The sequence below is a fragment of the Eurosta solidaginis genome, chromosome 1 (genome assembly GCF_040869045.1).
Source record: "Eurosta solidaginis isolate ZX-2024a chromosome 1, ASM4086904v1, whole genome shotgun sequence".
Lineage (NCBI taxonomy): Eukaryota > Metazoa > Arthropoda > Insecta > Diptera > Tephritidae > Eurosta > Eurosta solidaginis.
Window position 1 is genome coordinate 324,680,347 of NC_090319.1, and position 27,849 is coordinate 324,708,195.

The window sequence follows — 27,849 nt, forward strand, 5'->3', positions numbered from 1 at the left end:
CGATAATAGCAAAATACTTGGCCTTCTTGCCTTGATCTAACCCTTTCGGGACGGAACTTTACACACAGTGGAATATTTCGTTAAATGCAAAGCAACAGTTGTTTGGGCACCAAATAAAGTTTCTGTGGTGTCAAAGGGGAGTGAGATAAGAGGCTGACTCGGGGAAAGGTGGTAAACCATTGTACCATCCGGGATGTTATGGGGTACATATGTGTACCAACCGTCCTACAAAACATACTAAACCATATTTTCTCTTACAAGAATATAACGAAAAAATTCGTATATTTTACATGTAAAAAATTCACAAATTTAGTAATTTTACAAAGAGCCAAACAATTGGTAATCAAATAAATAAATTTCAATTAAAATTATTATACTAATTTCAAAAATTATGTGTGAAGTGATGCAAAGCAAAGCTTACACAAGGGAACTTGGCACTCCTTAAATATTTTTTTTTGTTTGCTGCAATTAATACAACGGCGTCGAGTTTCGCATTCAATTGTAGATGTTTGCGTCTTGTAACGCGACGTGCTGGCCTGGGCGTAATGATCTGGCAACAGCTGTGACTTTGGAACCTTCTTCTATGAATGTCTCTACCAAGGTTACCAAAAATAATTTGAAAGCCACCGTGGTGTGATACACAATATCAAAATTTTAGAAATAAGGTTTTTCAATTAGAAGAAAATTTTTCTAAACGGGATCGCCCCTCGGCAGTGTTTGGCAAGCGCTCCGGGTGTATTTCTGCCATGAAAAGCTCTCAGTGAAAACTCATCTGCCTCGCAGATGCCGTTCGGAGTCGGCATAAAATATGTAGGTCCCGTCCGGCCAATTTGTAGGGAAAATCAAGAGCAGCATGACGCAAATTGGAAGAGAAGCTCGGCCTTAGATCTCTTCGGAGGTTATCGCGCCTTACATTTATTTATTTATTTTTTAAGTTCATTATAAATGGTCCAAGCGTTTACGGCTGCCATCATAAGAAAGCGGTAAAAAACCTTCTTCCACCATTTATCGGACTTACGATCATATTCGTACAGTCCACTCATTTGATCGGCTAAATCAACACCTCCCATAACTTGACGGTAAAACTGAATTACGTTTGGACATGGCACTTGGATTATTTCACCTGTTTTTAATGTTTTTGTAACAAACGTCATCGCTGGTTCATGGCAATTACTCATTACCAAAACCTCCTTCGTGTCTTGCTATTTTACGCATAAAAGACCAGACGATGTACTTTTAAACTCTGCCTCTCCTCGCTGAAGTTCCTTACGCGTAAACTCGGGATTTTTTCCTGTTACGCATTATAGTGCCAACGGCTGCATATAAGGTAAAGTATTTAACAGATTAACTGATGTAAATAAGCGATCGAAACACAAAGTAGCATCGCTTTCTTAGATTGAACTGACTAGTTTATTTACTACTCTTTCTCCAAGGGCCCCCGAGCATTCTTCAAGGTCTTTTCCACAATAAATATTGAAATCGTATGCATAACCTGTTACAGCGTCACACCGAAGCCACATTTTTATACCTATTTTTGGCGGTTTTAGGGGCATGTATTGCTTTAACGAGCTGCGGCCCTTGAATTTCGCCATCGACTCGTCTATACTTTGGAAACTGCTATCTTGTCTACACTTTTGGAAAGTTTTTTTAGACATTCGACCAAATCATCTAAGTAATAAGTCTTACTACAGTCTAACGGCTTTTCCGGGCATGCGAAATACATAATAGAAGCGATAAATAAGAATCGATCCCTAGCCAATGCATCTTGAATAGATTTGTTACTAAGAGATTTATGAAGCGACCAATAATCTTACACGCATGGAAGTCGATTGTAGCACATAATGAACATGCATCCCACAATTACTTTTATTTCGCCAGCATCAGTTCTAGTCAGTTTTTGGTTTTTTCTTCCTGATTGCTCACTTCATAATATTTGTATACGCTCATTCGTGCACTGAGCTATGTAAATATAAACCGATTTCGGAATAAGTTTTTGGAAAATCTATCCAATATTTGCGGTGTGCGGAATATCTGATGAAATTTTGCAATTACGTGAAGTGCTTGCAGTTCGCTTAGGAACAAAATCTTCCGGAGAATTCTAGTCAAAATAAATTACTATAAATGTAAAAGAATCCTTCAAAAAACGTCCACGTGCTGCACTTTTCGACCACTCTCAACAGAAAAACACTAATCTGATAATAACGGGAACGTAAAACTGTACTTTTAAGGCACGTACGAATTGCGAAAATATCAACAGCGTGGTACATTTCTAAACCCGATGGAATGAAAATTAAACATTTTAGAGATGTTTAAACTTTGGTGGTACGCAGAGGTACCAGCCGTCCCTCACGTGCTTTGCACAAATTTCTATAAACTCGTTCTAAATGTCTGGGGAAAGATGGTGAACTTGTAAACGTTTGTACTGCTGTTGTGAAATCCTACCTTTCTCCAATTGATCTCTAATTATCGGATCATATTGGCTTATGAGATCTTAGCTGCCCAAAAAATGTCCTTCGTTTCGTTCACCAAGATATATACTTTCTCCCAAAAATAAAATAGTGTGTCCACAATCTATATATATAAAAAGAAGTGTACATTTTGATTGTCACTCCATAACTCGAGAACGGCTCTACAGATTGGCACGAAATTTTTAGGAAAGATACAGGAAGGAGAGATGATGGTTAGTTGATTTTGAAATCTCAAATCGGTTTAGCATATATATATATAAATCAAATTCTGTGTGTGTGTGTGTTCGCTATGGAAACGTATTTCCCACACATCAATCATCACCAAATTTTGGTTATGGGTTCCTTCGATCAACGGGAAGGTTTTAGGCTAAAAATAATTTCGATATATAAAAGGGGCGTGGCACCTCCCATACAAATGGAATCTTTGGTACTGCATATCTTTGAAGGTATACATGCCAGAACATTGAAATTCAATGAGGAGTTATATGAGGTTAATCCCTAACACCACCAAGAAAATGCGGAATTTGGAGAAAGAGGGCGTGGCACCCCCCATACAAATGGAATCTTTAGTAATGCATAACTTTGAAGGTATACATGCCAGAACATTGAAATTCAGTAAGGAGTTATATGAGGTAAATCCCTAACACCACCAAGAAAATGCGGAATTGGGAAAAAGGGGGCGTGGAACCTCCCATTCAAATGGAATCTTTGGTACTGCATAACTTTGAAGGTATACATCCAGAACATTGAAATTCAGTAAGGAATTATTTGTGGTCAATCCTTAACACCACCAAGAAAATATGGAATTGGGAAAAAGGGGGCGTGGCACATCCCATACAAATGGAATATATTATACTGCATATATCTGGATGTCGTAATGGTAGGATAATTAAAATTGGTAAGGAGCTATGTGACGTTAAGTCCTAAAACTTCCAGTAAAATGTGGAATGTGGAAAAACTTTGGCTGCCGTACAAACTTAAGTTATTTTAACACCTAAAGTTTTACTGCATTGTTGAGTTTAGCTGTTATGCCTTTTGGACGTTTAGTAATCTGCCGCTGTTAAAAAATTGTTTAGCTTCAGTCTATCTACATCTTCTATAAAAATCAAATACTGTGTGTGTGTTCCCTATGAAAACGTGTTTGCTATAGTTCGATCATCACCAAATTTTGGCTCGAGGTTCCTTCTATCAAGACGAAAGTTTTTCATATTTCAGAATTAAGAATTTTAAATTTAAATGATTTTGTTTTTTGGCTATGCGAAAGAACTATCTTAGCTCCCAAAAATGATCATGTTAACAAAATCAATGATCGCTTTCAAAATCAATTTCCTGGTGAAGTGACGAAATATAAATCGATCGACACAGTTACAGATGAAGATAAAATTGTGAATTATCCAAATGAATTTCTATACTCCTTAGAACCAAAAGGAATGCCTGCGCATATATCAACTTTGAAAATTGGCTCACCAGTCATGCTTCTTCGGAATGTAATCAAAGCAACAATCATCAGCGGTAAAAGCAATACAATAATATAAAATAAGATACAATAAGATACAAGAATAAAATGTTTTAACAGAAAATTTCACCAAATATGCGTACAAAATTCAATTCAATTTACAGAACAATAAATTAAATTATCAACAGAGAAAACAGAAAAAATAACGCAACATCCATTCGATCTCGGGCGTTACAACGTGCGCCTGGTAAAGCTAGTTCTATATAAAATTTCTTTCCAGTTTTGAGTTTCAGTGATTAGCTGGTCATTGATAAGTGTATCAATTGTAGCCTCCTTTTGATTAGATGGAATTTCGAATATCCGCCAAACAAATTTTAGGTCGATTTAAAGCATTGGTGCTTAATAGACGACATGGTAGGCAATAAAAAGCATTGCTACTGGCATTCCACACTAACCAGTCACGCTCCACTTTCTCTCCATTTGGCAAGATTCTGTTTAACAACGAGGTGGCATTTCCTACCATGACAATCACGTGGAAAAATAACAGGAAACTTTTGATGACCTCGACGAATTATTTCGTTGACTTCTTCAGATCGCAAAAACTCATTATTCACGGTACCGATATCGAAGTCGTTTAAATAATTTGGATTTTGATACAGAGTGAGTGGTGTAGTTGGAAAACTTTTTGAAGTGTCACCACGAAACCTTTACAATTTCGGATTCATGTAAACATACATTTTTGTTTGATGTTTTTATTGTCTCCTCAGGCCCAAGTAAAAAATGATTATCAATATTCGTTGCTTTTGAAACTCGGCTTAAAATTTGCACATGGAACAACTAAAGACTCTCCTGAATTAAAAAAAAATGTCTTAGTACCTCTAAATCGCGGGCCCCCTGAGAAACCCATTTTTGTTTGATGTTTTTATGGTCTCCTCAGGCCAAGGCAAAAATCATTATCAATATTCGTTGCTTTTGAAATTCGGCTTAAAATTTGCACATGGAACAACTAAAAACTCGCCCGAATTAAAAAAATGTCGTAGTACCTCTAAATCGCGGGCCCCCTGAGAAACACATTTTTGTATGATGTTTTTATTGTCTGCTCAGGCCAAGGCAAAAAATGATTATCAATATTCGTTGCTTTTGAAACTCGGCTTAAAATTTGCACATGGAACAACTAAAGACTCCTGAATTAAAAAAAAAAATATTTCTTAGTACCTCCAAATCGCGGGCCCCCTGAGAAACCCATTTTTGTTTGATATTTTTCTTGTCTCCTCAGGTCCAAGTAAAAAATCATTATCAATATTCGTTGCTTTTGAAATTCGGCTTAAAATTTGCACATGGAACAACTAAAAACTCCTGAATAAAGAAAAATGTCTTAGTACCTCTAAATCGGGGGCCCCCTGAGAAACACATTTTTTATGATGTTTTTATTGTCTCCTCAGGCCAAGGCAAAAAATGATTATCAATATTCGTTGTTTTTGAAACTCGGCTTAAAATTTGCACATGGAACAACTAAAGACTCCTGAATAAACAAAAATGTCTTAGTACCTCTAAATCGGGGGCCCCCTGAGAAACACATTTTGTATGATGTTTTTATTGTCTCCTCAGGCCCAAGTAAAAAATGATTATCAATATTCGTTGCTTTTGAAACTCGGCTTAATATTTGCACATGGAACAACTAAAAACTCACCTGAATAAAAAAAAAAAAATTTCTTAGTACCTCTAAATCGCGGGCCCCCTGAGAAACCCATTTTTGTTTGATATTTTTCTTGTCTCCTCAGGCCCAAGTAAAAAATTATTATCAATATTTGTTGCTTTTGAAACTCTGCTTAAAATTTGCATATGGAACAACTAAAGACTCTCCTGAATAAACAAAAAATGTCTTAGTACCTCTAAATCGGGGGCCTCCTGAGAAACACATTTTGTATGATGTTTTTATTGTCTCCTCAGGCCCAAGTAAAAAATGATTATCAATATTCGTTGCTTTTGAAACTCGGCTTAAAATTTGCACATGGAACAACTAAAGACTCTCCTGAATAAACAAAAAATGTCTTAGTACCTCTAAATCGCGGGCCCCCTGAGAAACACATTTTGTATGTTGGTTTTATTGTCTCCTCAGGCCAAGGCAAAAAATTATTATCAATATTCGTTGCTTTTGAAACTCGGCCTAAAATTTGCACATGGAACAAATAAAGACTCCTGAATAAACAAAAATGCCTTAGTATCTCTAAATCGGGGGCCCCCTGAGAAACACATTTTGTATGATGTTTTTATTGTCTCCTCAGGCCCAAGTAAAAAATGATTATCAATATTCGTTGCTTTTGAAACTCGTCTTAAAATTTGCACATGGAACAACTAAAGACTCTCCCGAATTAAAAAAAATGTCTTAGTACCTCTAAATCGCGGGCCCCCTGAGAAACTCATTTTTGTTTGATGTTTTTCTTGTCTCCTCAGGTCCAAGTAAAAAATTATTATCAATATTCGTTGCTTTTGAAATTCGGCTTAAAATTTGCACATTGAACAACTAAAGACTCTCCCGAATTAAAAAAAATGTCTTAGTACCTCTAAATCGTGAGCCCCCTGAGAAACACATTTTTGTTTGATGTTTTTATTGTCTCCTCAGGTCCAAGTAAAAAATTATTATCAATATTCGTTGCTTTTGAAATTCGGCTTAAAATTAGCACATGGAACAACTAAAGACTCTCCTGAATTAAAAAAAAATTTCTTAGTACCTCTAAATCGGGGCCCCCTGAGAAACATATTTATGTTTGATGTTTTCTTGTCCCCTCAGGCCCAGGTAAAAAATCATTATCAATATTCGTTGCTTTTGAAATTCGGCTTAAAATTTGCACATGGAACAACTAAAGACTCTCCCGAATAAACAAAAATGTCTTAGTACCTCTAAATCGGGGGCCCCCGGAGAAACATATTTATGTTTGATGGTTTTCTTGTCTCATCAGGCCCAGGTAAAAAATCATTATCAATATTCGTTGCTTTTGAAACTCGGCTTAAAATTAGCACATGGAACAACTAAAGACTCTCCTGAATAAAAAAAATGTCTTAGTACCTCTAAATCGGGGGCCGCCTGAGAAACGCATTTTGTTTGATGTTTTTATTGTCTCCTCAGGCCCAAGTAAAAAATGATTATCAATATTCGTTGCTTTGAAACTCGGCTTAAAATTAGCACATGGAACAACTAAAGACTCTCCTGAATTAAAAAAAAATTTCTTAGTACCTCTAAATCGGGGCCCCCTGAGAAACATATTTATGTTTGATGTTTTCTTGTCCCCTCAGGCCCAGGTAAAAAATCATTATCAATATTCGTTGCTTTTGAAATTCGGCTTAAAATTTGCACATGGAACAACTAAAGACTCTCCCGAATAAACAAAAATGTCTTAGTACCTCTAAATCGGGGGCCCCCTGAGAAACATATTTATGTTTGATGGTTTTCTTGTCTCCTCAGGCGCAGGTAAAAAATCATTATCAATATTCGTTGCTTTTGAAACTCGGCTTAAAATTAGCACATGGAACAACTAAAGACTCTCCTGAATAAAAAAAAAATTTCTTAGTACCTCTAAATCGGGGCCCCCTGAGAAACATATTTATGTTTGATGTTTTCTTGTCCCCTCAGGCTCAGGTAAAAAATCATTATCAATATTCGTTGCTTTTGAAATTCGGCTTAAAATTTGCACATGGAACAACTAAAGACTCTCCCGAATAAACAAAAATGTCTTAGTACCTCTAAATCGGGGGCCCCCTGAGAAACCCCGTGCCCGGGGGGAATCCCCCCCCCCCTTTCGACGGGCCTTGGAATATGTATACCAAATATATTGCGAGTTAAATTTTTTTTCACCCTTGCTCCTACTTTGAATTTCATTTCTACTCCCTCTACCTATCCCACTTAATTTTTTTATATTTGGAATTTCTATACCAAATTTTGTATGCTTGCTTCAAATAATTCGAATATAAACCGAATTTAAATATTTGCTTACAGGGGCTGACACCGCTCCCTTTTTTTATATATCCCAAAAAGTACTGTGTGCACACGTGAATCTACTGTGAAATTTTTGTCAAGATTGGTTGAGTATTTTGCACGCTAGGTCACACACACATTCATTTTTATTTATAATAAGGAAAACACTTGCTAAGCTTAAAACAGATATAAATGACACAACCACATAATCTATATGTATGTAGGCGTGGCAACGACCACTTTTCCAAAAATTCTATACTGATTTTCAGCAAAATAAAATTTCTATTGGCTGTGGGCGTGACACCGCCAATTTTCAAAAACTTTGGGGTGACTGTGGCATTACCACAATACAAGATATTTGTACTTATGTACATGCCAGAATAGGTCTAGCTTGTACATGCCTTGACAATTTTGTGAAGATCTGTTGTCTACTGTGGACGCCTATAAAACGCACACACACGCGACAATTATTATTTACAAGATAAGGCCCACAGGCATTACTTTTATTTTTCAGGCGTTTATTCCGTGCGCATTGTTTATTTGCACCAGAATTACGGACCTCCTGAGAGGAGAAATACAGTTTGAGGCGATGGAACTGAACGGCAAGATGTTCAGGGTATCACATGGTCCACAACTAAGGAATCAACCTCTTTGCTTAACCGGCCAACCTAATTTCTCTATCCCTCATTCCTCCCTATTTTTTCCTTACCTTTTTTATACTCAGTGTGCTTTGCACACAGAGTATATTAACTTTGATTGGATAGCGGTTGGTTGTACAGGTATAAAGGAATCGAGATAGATATAGACTTCCATATATCAAAGTGATCAGTGTCGAAAAAAATTTGATTGAGTTCTAACAACTTTGTTTAAATAGTCCAATTATGTGAGTTTTCTATATAAATCGTGTTATATTATTCAAAATGTTTTTTGCCTCTTGTTTTGTGATACTTGTTTGTATGTAACACTGTGATTACTAATATTGAAATGTTACGCACTTATGCCTTCTCTGTTTTTATACTCAGTTGAGCAGAGCTCACAGAGTATATTAAGTTTGATTGGATAACGGTTGGTTGTACATATATAAAGGAATCGAGATAGATATAGACTTCCATATATCAAAATAATCAGGATCCAGAAAAAATTTGATTGAGCCATGTCCGTCCGTCCGTCCGTCCGTCCGTCCGTCCGTCCGTCCGTCCGTCCGTCCGTCCGTCCGTTAACACGATAACTTGAGTAAATTTTGAGGTATCTTGATGAAATTTGGTATGTAGGTTCCTGAGCACTCATCTCAGATCGCTATTTAAAATGAACGATATCGGACTATAACCACGCCCACTTTTTCGATATCGAAAATTTCGAAAAACCGAAAAAATGCGATAATTCATTGCCAAAGGCGGTTAAAGCGATGAAACTTGGTAGATGGGTTGACGTTATGACGCAGAATAGAAAATTAGTAAGATTTTGGACAATGGGCGTGGCACCGCCCACTTTTACAAGCAGGTAATTTAAAAGTTTTGCAAGCTGTAATTTGGCAGTCGTTGAAGATATCATGATGAAATTTGGCATGAACGTTACTACTATTACTATATATGTGCTAAATAAAAATTAGCAAAATTGGATGAAGAACACGCCCACTTTTTAAAAAAAAATTTTTTAAATTCAAATTTTAACAAAAAATTTAATATCTTTACTGTATATAAGTAAATTAAGTCAAAATTCAACTCCAGTAATGATATGATGCAACAAAATACAAAAATAAAAGAAAATTTCAAAATGGGCGTGGCTCCGCCCATTTTCATTTAGTGTGTCTAGAATACTTTTAATGCCATAAGTCGAACAAAAATTAACCAATCCTTTTGAAATTTGGTAGGAGCATAGATTCTATGACGTTAACTGTTCTCTGTGAAAATGGGCGAAATCGGTGGAAGCCACGCCCAGTTTTTATACACAGTCCACCGTCTGTCCTTCCGCTCGGCCGTTAACACAATAACTTGAGCAAAAACCGATATATCTTTACTAAACTTAGCCCACGTACTTATCTGAACTCACTTTATCTTGGTATAAAAAATGGCCGAAATCCGACCATAACCACGCCCACTTTATCGATATCGAAAATTACGAAAAATTAAAAAAATTCCATAATTCTATACCAAATACGAAAAAAGGGATGAAACATGGTAACTGGATTGGTTTATTGACGCAAAATATAACTTTGGAAAAAACTTTGTAAAATGGGTGTGACACCTACCATATTAAGTAGAAGAAAATGAAAAAGTTCTACAAGGCGAAATCAACAGCCCTTGGAATCTTGGCAGGAATACTGTTAGTGTTATTGAATATATAAATAAATTAGCAGTACCCGACAGATGATTTTCTGGATCACCTGATCCACATTTGGTCGATATCGCGAGAACGCCTTCACATATACATCTAAGGGCCACTCGCTTTTAAAACCCTCATCAATACCTTTAATTTGATATCCATATCGTACAAACACATTCTAGAGTCAACCCTGGTCCACCCTAATGGCGATATCTCGAAAAGGCGTGCACCTATAGACCTAATGCCCACTCCCTCTTAAAATGCTCAGTAACACCTTTCGTTTGATACCCATATCGTAAAAACATTATAGAGTCACCCCTGGCCCACCCTAATGGCGATATCTCGAAAAGGCGTCCACCTATAGACCTAATGTCCACTCCCTCTTAAAATGCTCAGTAACACCTTTCCTTTGATACCCATATCGTACAAACATTCTAGAGTCACCCCTGGCCCACCCTAATGGCGATATCTCGAAAAGGCGTCCACCTATAGACCTAATGCCCACTCCCTCTTAAAATGCTCAGTAACACCTTTCGTTTGATACCCATATCGTACAAACATTCTAGAGTCACCCCTGGCCTACCCTAATGGCGATATCTCGAAAAGGCGTCCACCTATAGACCTAGTGCCCACTCCCTCTTAAAATGCTCAGTAACACCTTTCGTTTGATACCCATATCGTACAAACATTCTAGAGTCACCCTTGGTCAACCTTTATGGCGATATCTCGAAAAGGCGTCCACCTATAGAACTAAAGCCCATTCCCTTTTAAAATACTCATTATCACCTTTCATTTGATACCCATATCGTACAAACACATTCTAGAGTCAACCCTGGTCCACCTTTATGGCGATATCCCTAAATGGCGTCCATCCATAGAACTATGGCCTACTCTCTCTTAAAATACTCTTTAATACCTTCCATTTGATACACATGTCATACAACCACATTCCAGGGTTACCCTAGGTTCATTTTCCTACATGGTGATTTTCCTTATTTTGTCTCCATAGCTCTCAACTGAGTATGTAATGTTCGGTTACACCCGAACTTAGCCTTCCTTACTTGTTTATATTAATGTATTCTTTTTATATTAATGTATTGCTTTTTGTTATTAAAATACACAGATCACCCTTGAAAAAGCTAGAGAGACTAGCGAAACGTCGGGTTGGAATGGTGAAATAAGTTTGTTTTTATTTGCACCAAACGCTAATGGTCAAAAGAGCCTAAGTACGCATTAGTAAATGTTATTGATTGAGCCATGTCCGTCCGTCCGTCAGTCCGTTAACGGGATGACTTGAGTAAATATGGAGATATCTTCACCAAATTTGGTACATGAGCTTATCTGGACCCAGAATAGATTGGTATTGAAAATGAGCGAAATCGGATGATAACACGCCCACTTTTTATATATATAGCATTTTGGAAAACACAGAAAACCAGATTATTTAGTAAATAATACACCCAGAATGTTGAAATTTTACGTGTGGACTGATATTGAGACTCTTGATAAGAGTTTAAAAAAATTTTTAAATAGGCGTGGGCATCGCCCACTTGTGATAAAATCAATTTTACAAATATTATTTATCATAAATCAAAAATCGTTAAGCCTATCGTAACAAAATTCGGCAGAGAGGTTGCCCTTACTATAAGGAATGCTTTGAAGAAAAATTAACGAAATCAGTTAAGGAACACGCCCACTTTTATATAAAAGATTTTTAAAAGGGTCGTGGACGAATAAAATAAGCTATATCTTTGCAAAAAGGAGCTTTATTTCAATGGTATTTCATTTCCCAAGTGGATTTAAAACAATAAATAGGAAGCACTCCAAATTTAGAAAAATGTGCGTGACACCGCCCATTTTATGACTAAGCAATTTTCTATGTTTCGGGAGCCATAACTCGAAGAAAAATTAACGGATCGTAATAAGATTGGGTACACAAATTTTCCCTATAGTAGAAAATATTTCTAGTAAAAATGGACGGGATCGTTTAAATACCACGGCAACTTAGGTATAAAACAAGTTTAAAAGCGTCATAGGCTAGAATGATAAGCTATAACTTAGCAAAAAATAGTTTTGAATCAATGATATTCCACATATCAAGTTTTATTGTAAGAGGAAATGGGCAAACAATTTTTTTTAAACGGGCGGTGCCACGTGTTATGTAGAAAAGTAATTTATTTGAAATGAAATGTGCAATAGAACCTCACGCTGAGTATATAATGTTCGGCTACACCCGAACTTAGACACCTTTACTTGTTGTTTTTGCTCTTGTGTAAGTCTAACTCTAACTCTCACTCTTTCTTTTAACCTTTTATTCCTACTTTTTCTCAAACCATTACCCTTATTCTAACTTTTACCCTCCCTCTTCTTCCCTTTACTTTACCGACTTTCCTGCAACTTCCTTTACTTCCCCTTCTTTATTTTCTCTTTTTTTTCTTTTTTTTCGACTTCCCTTCTGTGGAAATATATGGAGCTTCGATTTTTTTCCTGCACATTGCATTACGAAAGTTTACCAAACATTTTTCCTCCATACTACTTTAAAACTCATGACCAATTATGAGCGCTGCCAAATTTTTGTTGTTGTTGTCTGGTTTTATTGTATAAGGGGTTATGCCTTACTTTTTTGGACACCCTGTACAGATTTTATAAGATCATTTATACGCAGCGTGCCATCTGAAATGATGTCGTTTTTTCAACACTACAAAATCAAATGATTACACTTACCATCAACTTGATCTTGAACGCCTGGAATTGCTATCAAATATTTATCGACGAATTTATCACCAACGGTAAATGCTTCATCCAAACGTTGTGCTGCATAGGCAGTCAACTGGCTCTCTAATACGGTGTTTCCGATATGTTTCACAGAATCGGCACGTTTCAGCACCGGTCGCACTAAATGATCCGACATATATTCTTTTGTATTCCAATACATCTTGACGAAATAAAAAAACAAAGCAAACATACACAAACACACTTGCACATACGTAAAGAAAAATCTATTGCGGTAAATTTTTTAATGAATATTTACCATCTCAGGTGGTAGATAAACTAATGGTATGCGCTGCTCCAGCAAATCCAAACTTTTACACATAACGCCATCCAATTGCTTTATAGGAGCTTCAAAAAGTTTAACTGCTGGCTGCACTGATTCATAAGCAGCAAAAATTGTCGATTCGGCTGTCTCAAAATACCAATTGAACAGCCGATTATTGTGTTTGACCTTTCCATATACATTCTCGATGCGTTTAAAACTTGTCTCAACCAATGGAATACTTGTGATTCTATCAAGAGATTCTAGGTGCAGCTTGCTGCTCGGTGCATTGGCTTTAGAATAAGGAGTTTTTAATAAGGAGATGGTTAGAAATTAATTTTAAGAAATAAATCTTATTCACTTGGAACTAACCCATTTTTAAATCTAACTTGTTGTGTGTAAATAATTTATCGACTTTGAATCACTTTTTTTTTGCACAAAAATTTTGTTTTCAATATTTATTGAGTTAAACCCTTATTTATTGTTTATGCTTATGTATTAATTAAAAAAAATGCACAATTTCAGAAAAATAATTGTGAGTTATTTTCCATCATTCACTGAATATTTAAACTGTATTTTCGTTAACGAAAGCTAAAAATTTACTGTTTGCTGTTGCTCCAGCAATCTGTTGATATTCTGTATAAATTCTAAAATAAGATTTTTGATCATCGCACAGCAGCTTTGGAATGGAATGTGTTAATCTTTAATGAATTGACCTTTAATGCCTTACAGCGGCGGTGTCTACATATACCGCAACGCTGATAACATAAAAGCGGAATAACACTATCATGTACTTTTCCTTATACCCAGTAGGACATAAGTGCATATGTTTTATAAAATAATCTATATATTAATACGCTAACAAAATTTCCATACAATCAATTGACAGGCTGTTTCGCATAGTTAGCATACGTAAAATCATAAAAAAGTTATATGAATCGATTCGTATGGATCAGCCGCAGTGTATAGGCCTATCTTTGTTAACAACTATTACTCTATTTGTTTATAATTAATAGAACAAATTTTTTGTAAATTCGAACAATCTCTGCAAATATCGAAATTGCCATCTGTAGGACCCAATATGTTAGTGCTCTAAGACAAAAACCTACATATTTGCCGTCTTTCAGTGAGTTTTACAGCTCCGGCTCACGCCCAATTCTCACGGGAAGGCTTTGGATCATTGAGAGACTTGAGAAGCAGATGTCGTGAAATTTTCGCACACGTGAAATGTGATAGGCAGATGTCGCCGCTGTTTTTCATTTAACTCATACGGCGAAATGCTAAGCAGCGACATCTTTTTTTGAAAAAGTAGGTATATTAAAGGTAGCATTGCCAACCTAAAAAGTAGTAATTAACAAGTTATCTGGCTCACAAATTGAACCAGACTTCTATCTGGCTCAAATCGTTGTTGTTGCATTTACATGCAAAATTATTTATCTGGCTCAGGATTTTGCCACCGGATGATAGCTATTATCTACCTAACCCCGCTGAATTCGAAATTCCAAAAGCTGCATTGTCGTGTTGCTCAAATGTTTCCCCTACATACATATTCGTACGCGCCAAACGGTGAGAGAACTACTGCCTCACTCATTTTCAGCTCGAATAAAATATTGTTTCCCCATTGTTGCCACTTACCTATATTGGTCTGTACCAAAATCCTTAAAACATTGTTCCAAAACAATTGTTAGCGCACAAAAAAACTGGCCCATTTTTTTGGACAAATTTTACTTACACGTAAATACATAGGTGTTTATTTAACAGATTCTTTGTTTTTTATTTTAGGTGCTTTCAAAAAAATATCAAATCACAAATAATGAGTTAACTTTTGTTCAAACTTACTAAATTTATTTATTTATAACAATTAATTGCAAATTTGCCCCAAAATGTTTTTTGCATATCCAGATTTTATGCTCATTTTATTATTCATTATACTGAACAATAAATAAATAAATTTGCCACAAAGATGTAACATTAAAATTCGTATATTGTCTTGTATGCTAATTTATTTTGATATTTCTTATTTCATTATATTATCTTTTATTTCAACTTAGTTTATTATTATTTAAATGAAACTTGATTGAATCGCTCAACTATTAACGAATTATTGCACTACCTTGGGGGTAGATAGACTGAGTTGAAAAAAAAAAGTTGGTCGAATTTCGACCACAGGCGATACTAGTCATATTTAAAGTAGAGTCCCAAGGAGCTATACAGCTCTGAATCACGAACAAATCTCATTGGAACAATTCGGATGAGTTCTATGAGAGTTGGCAGCACTCAATTTATGTGTTTACATAATAGGGTACCTGTTATTTATACATTTTCCCCCTTAAATTGTATTTAATATTCAAAATAAATTATAAAACTAGTATTATACTACCTTTATATTAAGTCCCTTTCATGTTTGCCCCTCATTTCCTTACGAATTTTTGACCCACGGAAAAGCCTTTTTCGGTAACTTCCCGTTGAGCTAGATACTTGATACTTAGAACATAGTTCAGATCTGGGGGACATTACAATGCAAGTGAAAAAATCCTCTTGGTGGCGCACGGATCGAGATATACAGAAAATTAATTTTAAAATGGAAATTTTGCGATCGACTTTTAACTAACTTCTATGTGATCCAGAGACTTGAAACTTAGCACATAGTTTGCGAGTCGATGGCACTACAATTCCTGGAAAACAAAATGCTGCCAGGTGGCAGACGAATCGAGATAAACGAAAATCCCTGAAAAAACGCAGGGAATCTTGCAATGATTTTTGAGTAACTTCCCGGTAAGCTGGAGATATGAAATTTGAGGCGTAAGTCAGAACCCGATGACAATGCAATATTTTATCAAAAAAAATCCGCTGGGTGGCACATGGATCGAGATATTAGGAAAATTAATTTTAATTTGGGAATCTTTCAATCAATTTTTAATTAACTTCCCGGTTACCTAGAGACTTGTAACTTAGCACATAGTTCGAGACCCGGTGCCAATACAATGTATAGAAAACAAAGTTCCGTTAGGTGACGTGCTAATTGAGATAACTACAAATACTTGAAAAACGAGGCGAATCTTGCAATCGATTTTTGAGTAACTTGTCGGTGAGCTAGATACTTGAAACTTGGGCCGTGAGTCAGAACCCGGTGAAAATGCAACATTTGATCAACAAAAAATCGCTAGGTGGTACGCGGATCGAGATAGTAAGAAAATAAATTTTAATTTGGGAATCTTTCAATCCATTTTTAACAGACATAGTCTGGTTGAATTTTGACTAAAAAGCTTTAACAATAGCTTTTGTAAAAGAATTTTGGGATTTAAAATTATAAAGGTATAGCGCGTGTTTAAATTTTAAATATTCAATTAATTAATCCTAAGTACATGGTTTGCCTAAGTTGAAAGATTGCGCTCCACCTTTATAGCTTTAAATCCCAAAATTCTTTTACAAGAGCTATTGTTAAAGTTTTTTAGTCAAAATTCAACAAGAATATGTCTGTATTAAAGGAAAAATTTCCTTCTATTTTTGATCCATTTATATAAAGGTAGTCCTTAAATTTTTTGTATCATCTTTTTTAGTTTTTTTAAACTATGCCACAAATGCGATATAGTTTCTATATATAATTATTAAGGATATTCCACTACTGCTACTTAACAAGCGGTATCGGCAGTTAAAATACATCGAAAAATGTCGGAAGATGTATAAAAAAAGACCCGTTTAGAGCCCAATAACAATCATCCCAAAGGTGATATTAAAAAGGTCTGTCAGGAGCCATATGCAAAACACAGTTGCACATTTTGTTGTGTTTTCATATTTTGCTGTACATAAGCACCCACACTTGCACAGAAAAGTTTAGACAGTGTGCCGATTTTGGATCGACTCGGAGTTATTTTTTGTGGATATATTTTGGGAGAAGCAAAATTTTTAAATATGTATTTTTGTTTCTGCCAAATTTCAAAAGGTTGTACGAAAACCTAAGGTAAAGACATTTTTATAAAAGCATTATAAGTACCAAAAAAAGTTTGACAAAAATCTGAAGTTTTATTATCAAAAACTTAAGCTGTTATCGGTCAAAGTTTTCCCCGGATTATTGATACCAAAGTCAAGTGCGTCAGCATTATACTATGTACAAACACACATCAAATTGGCAATTTATACCATTTGGGCAATTTATTACGCAATTTATCATATAATAAATTGTAATAATAAATTGCCAATTACAAAGAGAATTGCGTAATAAATTATTTAAAACTGTAAATGCAACCTTGTAAAGTGTGTTTATTGAGTAGATTTAAACGTCATGGCTCAAATATATGGGTGGCTCATCTCATCAGCTGATTTTATTTTCTTCATTTCACTTGATTAGGGATTGTCAAGAAGATGGCGAAACTCAAAATGAAACCAAAATATTGAACACATTTTCTTACAACACACAAAAATTTGAAAGTTTTATGTTTTTATTCCATTCCATTTGCCTAAAACCAACACGCACATTTTGACAGTCTGAGCAAAGGTATTTTGTTGCTGTAGAGATGAGCCAACCAGCTATCAAATTACTATTGATTAAGCTAAATTGAGTTGTATACACACCACTCAATTTAAATCGAAATTGCCTCAATTTATTTTTCTGTTTGAACATAGTATTAACTTGAAAACATTTAACAGATTGTGTTTATCAAATACTTCTCAGTGGAGTGTTTAATTTCTGAAAATATTGTGCAGCTCACCGATGTAAATAAAAATTATTTAGGAAAAATTTGGTAGTTCCATATATTTTGTCGTAGCATTATATCATTTTTGTAGCATGGTTTAAAATGAATATAAATAATATAATTATTTTATGGCCTTAACAACTTGTTGTCAAATTTAAAGTAAATATGTATAGAGTATCGAGTGGAAAAGGTTGGTAACTATGTGACATCTTAGTGCATATTAGACTGGGTCGATTTATTAACCGATATCGCGCCATCGATTTTTCGACAGGATTTGGGCTCAGGAAATAAAGGTCCACTACGCATACCCATAAAAATAATTTTCGAACCTGCGCCTGCGCCAACGTTTTTACAACAGTTTTTTGAAAAAAAAAAAAAAAATAAAATATTTTTTGGGTTTTGGGGAGTGTTTTGGTCGAAAAATTTACGCTTTCGCCATTTTTTTTCGCAGGCTCGAAAATTATTTTTTTTGAGTATGCGTAGTGGAACTTTTTTTCCTGAACCCAAATCCAATCGAAAAATCGGTGGGGCGATATCGGTTAACTTTCGTCCAAACAAATCGACCCAGGTTAGTGCATATTACTGAAGATTTTTTTTACTTTAACCCCGGACGTCACGTATGTCCATATTAATAAATAAATTTTTGACCTACTTTTTGTCATTCATTTACTTCTCCTGCTTCCACTCGCGCTTTGACAGCCCCGTTACTATTGAGGCATACAAATTCGAAACTATGAAGGACTTCGTCTAGCCAGCATTTACAGTAAAAAAAGGGAGCTTAGAAATCCAACGAGGGTTACTCTTGCCAACAAGTGCCACTTTGGACTGAGTAGGCTATTGAAAAGTAAAATCCTTTCTCAACGAAAACAAATCACGTTCCAAAAGTTGCTTATCATACCTGTCTTGATGTATGGCTTGGAATGATTGACGGTATCAAGAAAAGAGAAGATGGTCCTTGGTGTGTTTGAGAGACAAATTTTCCTGGATTTAACTTCTTGTCCATAATACCGACTCTCGAGATATCAATATTCTGTAAAATTTTGAGATTCTGAAAAAATCTAACTGGATTTTCTGTTGATATAGAAATATCTGTAAAATCAACAGCCACTGTTATATTTACATATACAGTTTTCATAGAGATTTTTGGGGTGGCATTAAGGCCCGGTTTTCAGTAGTCGGTAAAGCTGAGCTTAAACTAAATTTGCTTATACTCTAGTCAAATTTAAACTCCAGTTAAACTACAGAACAGTTCTTCAGTCACAATTTAAGGCTACCTTTGGGGGTAGGTTTTTTGTACGGGAGTACTGTTTTTTTATCTAGATAATTTGTAGATATGGCAACAGCTGGAATTTGTTTACCCAACAAACATGGAAAAAATATTTCTCCAACAAAATGAAGGGATAATAGCAATGAAATAGTTTTTCTTCAAAATTACTAACGTCCAGCAATACCGCATCTTGGGAGGGAAAATTAAAACTATGGCATATTCTCGGCATTATTTAATAATAATAATTCCCAACAGTTTATCCACCAAAGCCCGCCAAACCGGCACGAGGGGCACACCCGCATGATGCACGGATTATATATGTGTTTTATGTGAAGTCAATTGTAGTATTGATTAATGTTCGTAACGCATTTATAGTTTCGCGAAAATGTCCACTTGGATACATTTTATTCGAATTTCAAATAATAAAACTCCGACTTTTCGGCTGACTTAAATCGGTGAAGGATAACAAAAAAAAAAAAAAAAAAGATGTCGAACACCAAATTGCCATACCCTACATCAAATGTTTCTGAACAGGCTACCGAAAAAATCGATAGACGCTACCTACATTTTTTGCGTATTTCCTAACACAAAAATATCTATTTTATTAAAACACATTTATTTTCTGGAGAAGATATTTTTTAAGGTGTGGAAATAGATACTTGTGCCTGAGAATTAGAAATTCCTAAATTTATATCCGGAAAACGAGTACTACTCCGATTATTCGAAGATTTAAAAATATTTACACTAAAAATGCATAAGTTATCGAAAGAGAAGCTACGTTAATCTTCTAGAAGAATCGAAAAGAACTTCACTTTCCGGCTGGGTAGTAATTGTATAAACACACGTACATATGTATGCATCTCCAAGCATAGAATTGTCCTATCTCAAAAAAAAAAAAAAAAATAGTCGAAGAATTATGCTATTACTTGCTTCACCCGCTCTGAGTGCGTTTAATCAGTATTTATGCGACATATTCCAAAATTAAACTTTGCTCTAAACAGAGTACCGGCTCATTCCTTAACATTGTTATAAGCATAAACATGCATGTGACATTCCAAAAATATATGTATATGCAGGGGCGGATTAAAGGAGGGGATAGCAGGGGCTATAGCCCCGGGCCCCAGCAGCGGAAGGGCCCCGCGAGCTCGAATAAATAATATCATATTACAATGGTATTTACGGGGCTTTATAAATATTAGCAAATGATGTTAATCAAAAACGTGACACACGACAAGAAGCTTTAGCTTTACTGAATCATATACTTAAGATTGAGAATGTTTTTATGGCGATTTTCTGCAATAGCATTATTCAAATATTTAACGCGACTAGTCAATATCTTCAAAAAGTTAATGTAGACTTAATTTCTGCTAATAACATGCTGCTTTCATTAGTATATTTTGTTCAAAATTTGCGTGATAAATTTTCCGAAATTGAGAAAGAAGCTAAACAATTGAGTGATTTTGTAAATCGAGAATATTCTGCTTGTAATAAAAGAAAAATCACTCGTAAGTTTACAGACAAGGAAGCACAAGTCGGTAGTTTAAGTGCGGCTAATAATTTTAGGATAAATACATTTTATGTTATTATAGATAAACTTATGGCCGAGTTGCAAAAACGAAGTGAAGCGTATATCAACTTATTTAGTTTTCTTACTCAATTATTATTCATAACATCAAGTGAATTGGAAACTAAAGCAACAAATTTGATAAAAGTTTATTGGGATGATTTGCAAAATTACTTATTATTAAAACTCAAACCGTTTATACCCCGCTTGAAACTGCAGCCAAAAGGTTTTTTCTCTAATAGAACAGAAAAATTATATAACGAAACAGAACAAATTCTGTGCCCTTTGCAAGTTCTTAATTGGGTTGTAAATGTGAACATGATCGAAGTATTCCCGAATGTCTACATCGCTTACAGGATTTTGGTTACGATTCCAATAGCAAACTGCGAATCTGAAAGGTCATTATCGGTTTTAAAAAGAATAAAAAAATTTGTATCGATCAACTATGTTAGATGAACGGTTGTCCGCATTGATGAGGTTAATACTGTTTTCACACAGAAACTTAATGATCTCATTTCACCTTCTAATGAAATCGTAAATTGTTTGCTTTCACACAGAAGTAACTGCTCGATTAGTATGAAGGATGAAATGTCAAGCGAATAAAATGACAATGCTATATGACAGACAATGACATTTACTTTGACAAATGACATTTTTAAGCACTGAACACACCAAAAACTAAGAAATTGAACGCTCCCAACAGAGTTGCATTGTGCTTTTGACTTCATTAGGCATTCGATTAGCTACTAACGAAATAATTATAGATTCGAATTTTGTAGGGAAGATTGAGCTCAATAAGCGTCTTAATGTAGAAAACTGCCTTTATTATTCAATAAGCCGTCTGTGTGAAAACAGTATAAGCATTGAAGTTGATTTACTTCGATTGATTGACTTTGATGATTTGATAAGTGACTTTGCCAGAGCAAAATCAAGAAAAAAATATTTTTAATTGTATAATAATTTATAGTTTTTAATATATAAGTACTAAAGAATAAATATTTGCGAGAATAAATTATAAAAATAATTATAACAGTTTTTATTTATTTAAAAAAATGATCATATTTTGCTCCCCTTAAGTGGGCCCCATATTCATTTTAGTCCCGGGCCTCGTAAATCTTTAATCCGCCCCTGTGAATATGTAATAGAAATTTTCATTTGTTAGCATGTATATGTATCCAAGAGTCCATAGTCCAATTTCGAACAAGAAGTGTAGACTATCTTTTTTTTTTGCTTCATGTACCTACATAGTTGTTGCTGTGTTAACAGTGCTTCGTTCCATTCAATAGCTGCGGCCACTCACAAATTTTCATCAACGTCCTCTAACAGGAGTTCAAGGAAAATAGCAGTTTCAACATGGGTGGACTATAGGTAAGTTTTTGTTAGAGGCGTAGGTTCCACATAACAATTGAAAAGATGGTTGGTGTCCAGAACGAAGTTGGGCCAGGGTTACTCATGTCTTCCTTGGTAGTCTGCTTTCTTCTTGACAGACTTAAGCCTTGCTTCACATGTCCCGTTCAACGAAGAGGCGGTGCTCCCTTCTTCTGCCTCCATATACGGGTGCCGATAGGTATCATCATCAACAATTAGACCTTTCGATCCATTTTGTTTATCCGTATGTTTGGGGAAATATCACTTCCCACTATAAGACACAACTTTAGCATTTGAGCAACACTTTCGATTTCATTAGAAGCAATTTAGGTATACTTTTTGGGCCGGAGTGTCTTCACATGACATGACTTAGACACCGAAGCCTTTGGGCTTTTAATCATTGCAATATGTTCATTTCTGAGTTAGCGCATACAGGGCGTCATTATCTCTTTCGATTCGCGCTGTTGGTATTACGGACGGGGCCATAAATCTTCCGAAGAACTTTTCTCTCGAACACACATAGGGCCATCCCACCACCTGTCGACACTGTCCAAGATTTCGAGCTTACATCAAGACAGGAATGTGGGCTTTATTTTTATTTTGCGTACTAAGTCCAAAGTAACAGTTGTTAGATAGAGAGAATGTCTAATTCGAATTAATACCCCTCTGCTATACTTTTGCCGCCAAGGCTTGTGTGGGCTGATTCTTTTTTTTGATAACTGCAGGTATCTCCTATTATTCTCCGTCATCGAAGACCTATTTTCCCCCCTCTTTATTTACGTCAGAGAGGCAAGTCTTGTTCCGGCACAAGAAGCAGTTAAATAAATATTTTCGCAAAGGTAGAATGGAACTGCCTTTTTAGCATAGCGATGAAGCCGAACGGCGTGAATGTCAAAAGCTTAAAGAACTGGTCTTTGTGCAGCTACATACAATATCTTAACTTGGTTTAAATGCAAAACTTATACTTCTTTACCAAATGACCTAGGGCAGCTACTATATTTATTAGGATAAAAAAGGACAACTCCAAACTGTTCGAGGTCACACGATATTTCAGGCAAGGCAACTGCATATGAATGAAGCAATTTTTTAGTTCAAAGAAGGATTGAACAAAAGGGTCTGGAGGTAAGGTTGGGCAAAACGAATTACTTTAATATTTTCCTGACCGTTTTTTGAATTTTTTACTGATGTAAACGAAAACACCATCAATACGTTTGCGGCCTACACCTGCAACCGGACAAAGATATAGTTCAGTATACTCTTGCTCAAAAAGAATTCCAATCGAAACCCGCTGATTGCAGTAAAAAAGGTGCGTTTAAAAAAGGTGCAGAAGAACTTTGCTCTATTCGGTATTTGTTTTTGGCGTGAGTTATCACGAAAACTAAATTACGAACACCCAACGACCAAATTTCGGATAAGGAAAAACGTCTGTTACTTTTACTTCCTTTATATTAGGTCGGTTGAATGTTTGTCCGCTTTTCATACAAATCTTGCAATCGATTTTTAAGTAACGTCTCATTGAGCTACAAACGTGAAGCTTTACAAATAGGTTACAACACCGTGACAATGCAACAAAAGGAAAAAATCCGCTAGGTGGCGCACGGATCGAAATAATTAGATAAGAATTTGAAAATTTTCAACCCAGATTTTAAGTAACTTCTCGATGAGCTAGAGACTTGAAATTTCAAACTTAATTCAGAGATCGATGACCCATGACACGATACAAAAAGATTCGCTAGGGGGCACATAGGATGAGATATTTAAAAAAATTGTACGAAACGGAGGGAATTTTGAGATTGATTTTTATGTAAGTTCTCATTGAGCTACAACTGCAAAACTTCGCAGATAGGTTAAGACGCCGAGAAAATTTAAGAAAAGGAGAAAAAAATTTCGTTAGGTGGCGCACGGATCGAAATATTTAGATAAGAATTTGGAAATTTGGTGTTTTGAAATCGATTTTAAAATAACTTGTAATTGAGCTACAAACATGAAACCTCAGAGACAGGTTCAGACGCCGTGACAAAGGAACAAAAGGAGAAAAAAATTCCGTTAGGTGGCGCGCGGAACGATAAAATTAGATCATAATTTGGAAATTTGAAACCGGGTTTTAAGCAACTTCTCGATGGGCTAGAAGTTACAAATTTAGAGCTTAATTCAGAGGTCGATCACAGCCGATGACACAATACAAAAAGTTTCGCTAGGGGGCGCACGGACTGAGATATTTAGAAAAATCAAACGCAACGGAGGAAATTTCTCATTGAGCTACAAGCATAAAACTTACACATAGATTAAGACACCGAGGAAATTTAAGAAAAGGAGAAAATAAAAATATAATAAAAAACATTTAAGCACTTCCTTTATATAAATGGACAAAAATCAGCGAAAAATGTCTCCTTATATAAAGACATATTATTGCTAAACTTTGATTTTTAAATTTTGACAGAGAAATTGCAAATATATTTATGAGAAGTAAAAATATAAAGGTGGAGCGGAATTGATTGACTAATAATAGCCGTGTTTTTTAACACGCGTATATCCGTTTACGCCTAAACTTTATATGGACTGCTAAGCGACAAGCTTTAAATACACCTCTGAAATTGCTGCGCATAAATTTTGTCCTACTAAATTTCAATACGCATTATACTCAGATGTAACTGAAAAATGTGTTTATGTTTCACCCTCTACACAAATTCTATGTATTCTATGTGCGTCCACACTTCATCGCAACTGATTCAGCTATATGTTTTACCCTATGGCCATCAGAGCGTTGTGTCTCCGCTTTTCGGTACACCCTGTTGCTGTAGCTAGTTGTTTAACCACAACCGCTAGATGGGTCTCCTAAGCATTATCTAAGCGAGGATATCCTTTTTTTTTCACGCGCAAACGAAACGTATGCGCGTGTAAAAAAACACGGCCAATCCAAGCAATGTGCGCTCCACTTTTATATTTTTACTTCTCATAAATATTTTTGCAATTTCTATGTCAAAATTTAAAAATCAAAGTTTAGCAAGAATATGTCTTTATATAAGCAGACATTTTTCGCTGATTTTTGTCCATTTATATAAAGGAAGTGCTTAAAATTTTTTATTTATTTTTTTTTATTTTTTTTTTTTCAGGTTAATTTGGAATTCGTGGTTAAGAGAGCTGTGTAAGTGCAACTGCATAAGATCACCAATTACATTCCTCAGTAATTAGAAAAAGTAATCAATTGCTTTTCACCACTGCAAAATAATTGATTACATTTCAATAGCCGTGTTTTTTTTACACGTAAACGTCTATACGCTTAAACTTTATATGGATTACTAAGCGTCAAACTTTAAGTACACCTCTGAAATTGCTGCGCATAAAATGTGTACTACTAAATTTCAATACGCATTATACTCAGATGTAACTGAAATATGTGTTTTTCGTTTCACCCTCTACACTGATTCTATGTATTCTATGTGTGTCCACAATTCATCACAACTGATTTAACTATATGTTATACCCTATGGCCATCAGAGGTATGTGTCTCCGCTTTTCGGTAAACCCTGTGGCTGCAGCTTGTTATTTAACCACTGCCGCTAGAAGGGTCTCCTAAGCATTATCTAAGCGAGGATAGGCGTTTTTTCACGCGCAAACGTAAACGTATACACGTGTATAAAAAAACACGGCTAATTCCTCAAAGAGAAAAACCAAATGTAATTTCTGTGCCTTTGAGGATGGAGATTTTCGTTGAAATTGAAAAATATTAATTCGTAAAAATTTAATATCTGTCTCAGTCCTTTCGATCTGTAGTTGTAATTTTTTGTAGTGTTTTCATTACTTTCCCAATTCCTTTAAGGAATAGAACGGGAAATTCGAAACTACTTTTCCCATTCCTTGTGGTGCTATTTAAAAAAATGTCATTTGCATTAAAAGGAATGGCAAATGTACTTTCGAATAATTTAAGAACTACGAATTAATTAGTGTATAAAAAGTAACTCCGGTTAATGCGGGTGACTTTTCGGGTCATAATTTTCATTATTTTATCAATTTTTTTTATGAGATAACTGAAGGTTTTTGGAAACACGAAGGAATATCAAATCATTATTCTCTTCATTTATTTAATAATTTGGGAAAAATTTAAACAACGTAATATCAGGACGGGCAAGGCGACAGCTGTTTCGATTATACCTTGTAAATCTCTTCAAAGCCTTTTCTTCCGGGAGTGGGATTTGAACCCTAAGGCATGACGTGGCTGAATGCGTTTGTAACACTCCAACCATCGTAGGAGTGCGGGTTCAAATCCCACTTCCGTGAGAAAAGGCTTTGAAGAGATTTACAAGGTATAATCGAAACAGCTGTCGCCTTGTCCGTCCTGATGTCACGTTGTTTAAATTTTTCCCAAATTATTAAATAAATTAAAAATTAAAAATTGCTTCAAATATATGTTTTCATACATTTAAAGCAATAGGGGCAATCCCCGCTTAAAACTCATACATTATTCTCTTCAGTTTGCTCTTATGTCAAAAGCGAGTTATAGTTTTTTTTTTGATACTTGCAATTTATATAATCTAAAACGCCATAAATATTCCGGAAAAATGTTTAACATATATTTTTAGGACCATCTCTTCAGTGGTCATGATTCGCATCATATACCAGGTCGAAACCTGTACTTAAGAGGCAGATTGATTGTCGAAACAGAATTTTACTTTCCAATTGCATATCCAATTCAAAGAACCAATTTTTTGAAAGATCTATTCCATCTAGATAGAAATAGACTAACACCTGTAATATTTTTAACGGCCACATTTTCATGATTTACTATACTTTTGGAGAAACCATAAAAAAAATCAGCTTTTGACAGGGCGAAAAAAGTTGCCTTTACATACTTACACGGATTAAGAAGGGTCTTTCCGAGCCATTCGCACCCAAGGTAGGTTAAGGACAAAATGACTCCTCTCGTGTAATTTGATTAACCTGATTCTAGATAAGATACTTGAAAGCAGCATATCAAAACCGAGATGTAATACTCTTACCATACCTGCCTTGATATAGGGTGAAGAGCAGTGGCGGATTTACCATATAGGCAACATAGGCTAGGGCGGCAAAATTTAGAGGCCGCAAAATTCGAGTCGATTAATTTTTGAAAAAAAAAAAAAAAAATTGCATTCGGATTTTGATGCACTTAAAATAGTATTCTTGTCTGTATATTATAATAAATTATTCATTCTTTGTTATGCATTTCGAAATTAGAATGAAGCTGTAAATTATTTTTCCGCATAGCAGTCGTAAAAATTTGTATAAAACTTTTAAAAACCTAACAGCGCGCGCCTGTGCGTGGCGTAAAGAAACAACCGACCAGCAACCCTGAGAACCAGAAACATCTAAGAGGTTACCACACTTGATATCACTGCCAAAAAACGAGCGTGCATTCGATGCAAATCTTGAGCTCTATTCCTCACAAGTATATTATAATGCATAAAATCTGAAAGTCAAGTCTGGTCGTACGTCAAATAATAGGCAGTAGATATATAGTCTTCTGTTTGTCTAGCGCGATAAATTTTCTCTTATCACTTATATGAAACATCTAAGTAACGAAGAATTATGTAAAAAATCCACCATATTGAGTCCCTACTACACACAAGATCTTGAGGAAAATTTGGGAAGTGAAATGCTCTTTTGCAAGGCATACTTCATCGAAAAGAACAATCCAAATTATTCTCCGCTGGAACTGTTGAAAAT

The 27,849-nt window shown here is 35.3% G+C and overlaps 2 protein-coding genes across 4 annotated transcripts in view; one reads left to right on the plus strand and one right to left on the minus strand.

Annotated features, from left to right (window-relative positions):
• Positions 1-13,962, minus strand: part of Lsd-1 (lipid storage droplet-1) — a 40,072-nt gene extending 26,110 nt beyond the window's left edge. The window contains exons 1-4 of one of the 3 annotated variants that reach the window (XM_067761978.1): positions 13,626-13,962; positions 13,251-13,546; positions 12,944-13,151; positions 12,839-12,892 (exon numbers count right to left, since the gene is read on the minus strand). In XM_067761978.1, coding sequence (XP_067618079.1) covers positions 12,839-12,892; positions 12,944-13,151; positions 13,251-13,546; positions 13,626-13,629 — 562 coding nt within the window. In that variant the 5' untranslated portion in view covers positions 13,630-13,962. Of the gene's footprint in view, positions 1-12,838; positions 12,893-12,943; positions 13,155-13,250; positions 13,547-13,625 lie in introns of all 3 variants that reach the window. The other 2 variants (XM_067761977.1, XM_067761979.1) reach the window with 2 other exon arrangements.
• LOC137237799 (uncharacterized) overlaps positions 1-27,849 on the plus strand; it is an 88,766-nt gene that overhangs the window by 39,541 nt on the left and 21,376 nt on the right. The window lies entirely within an intron of this gene.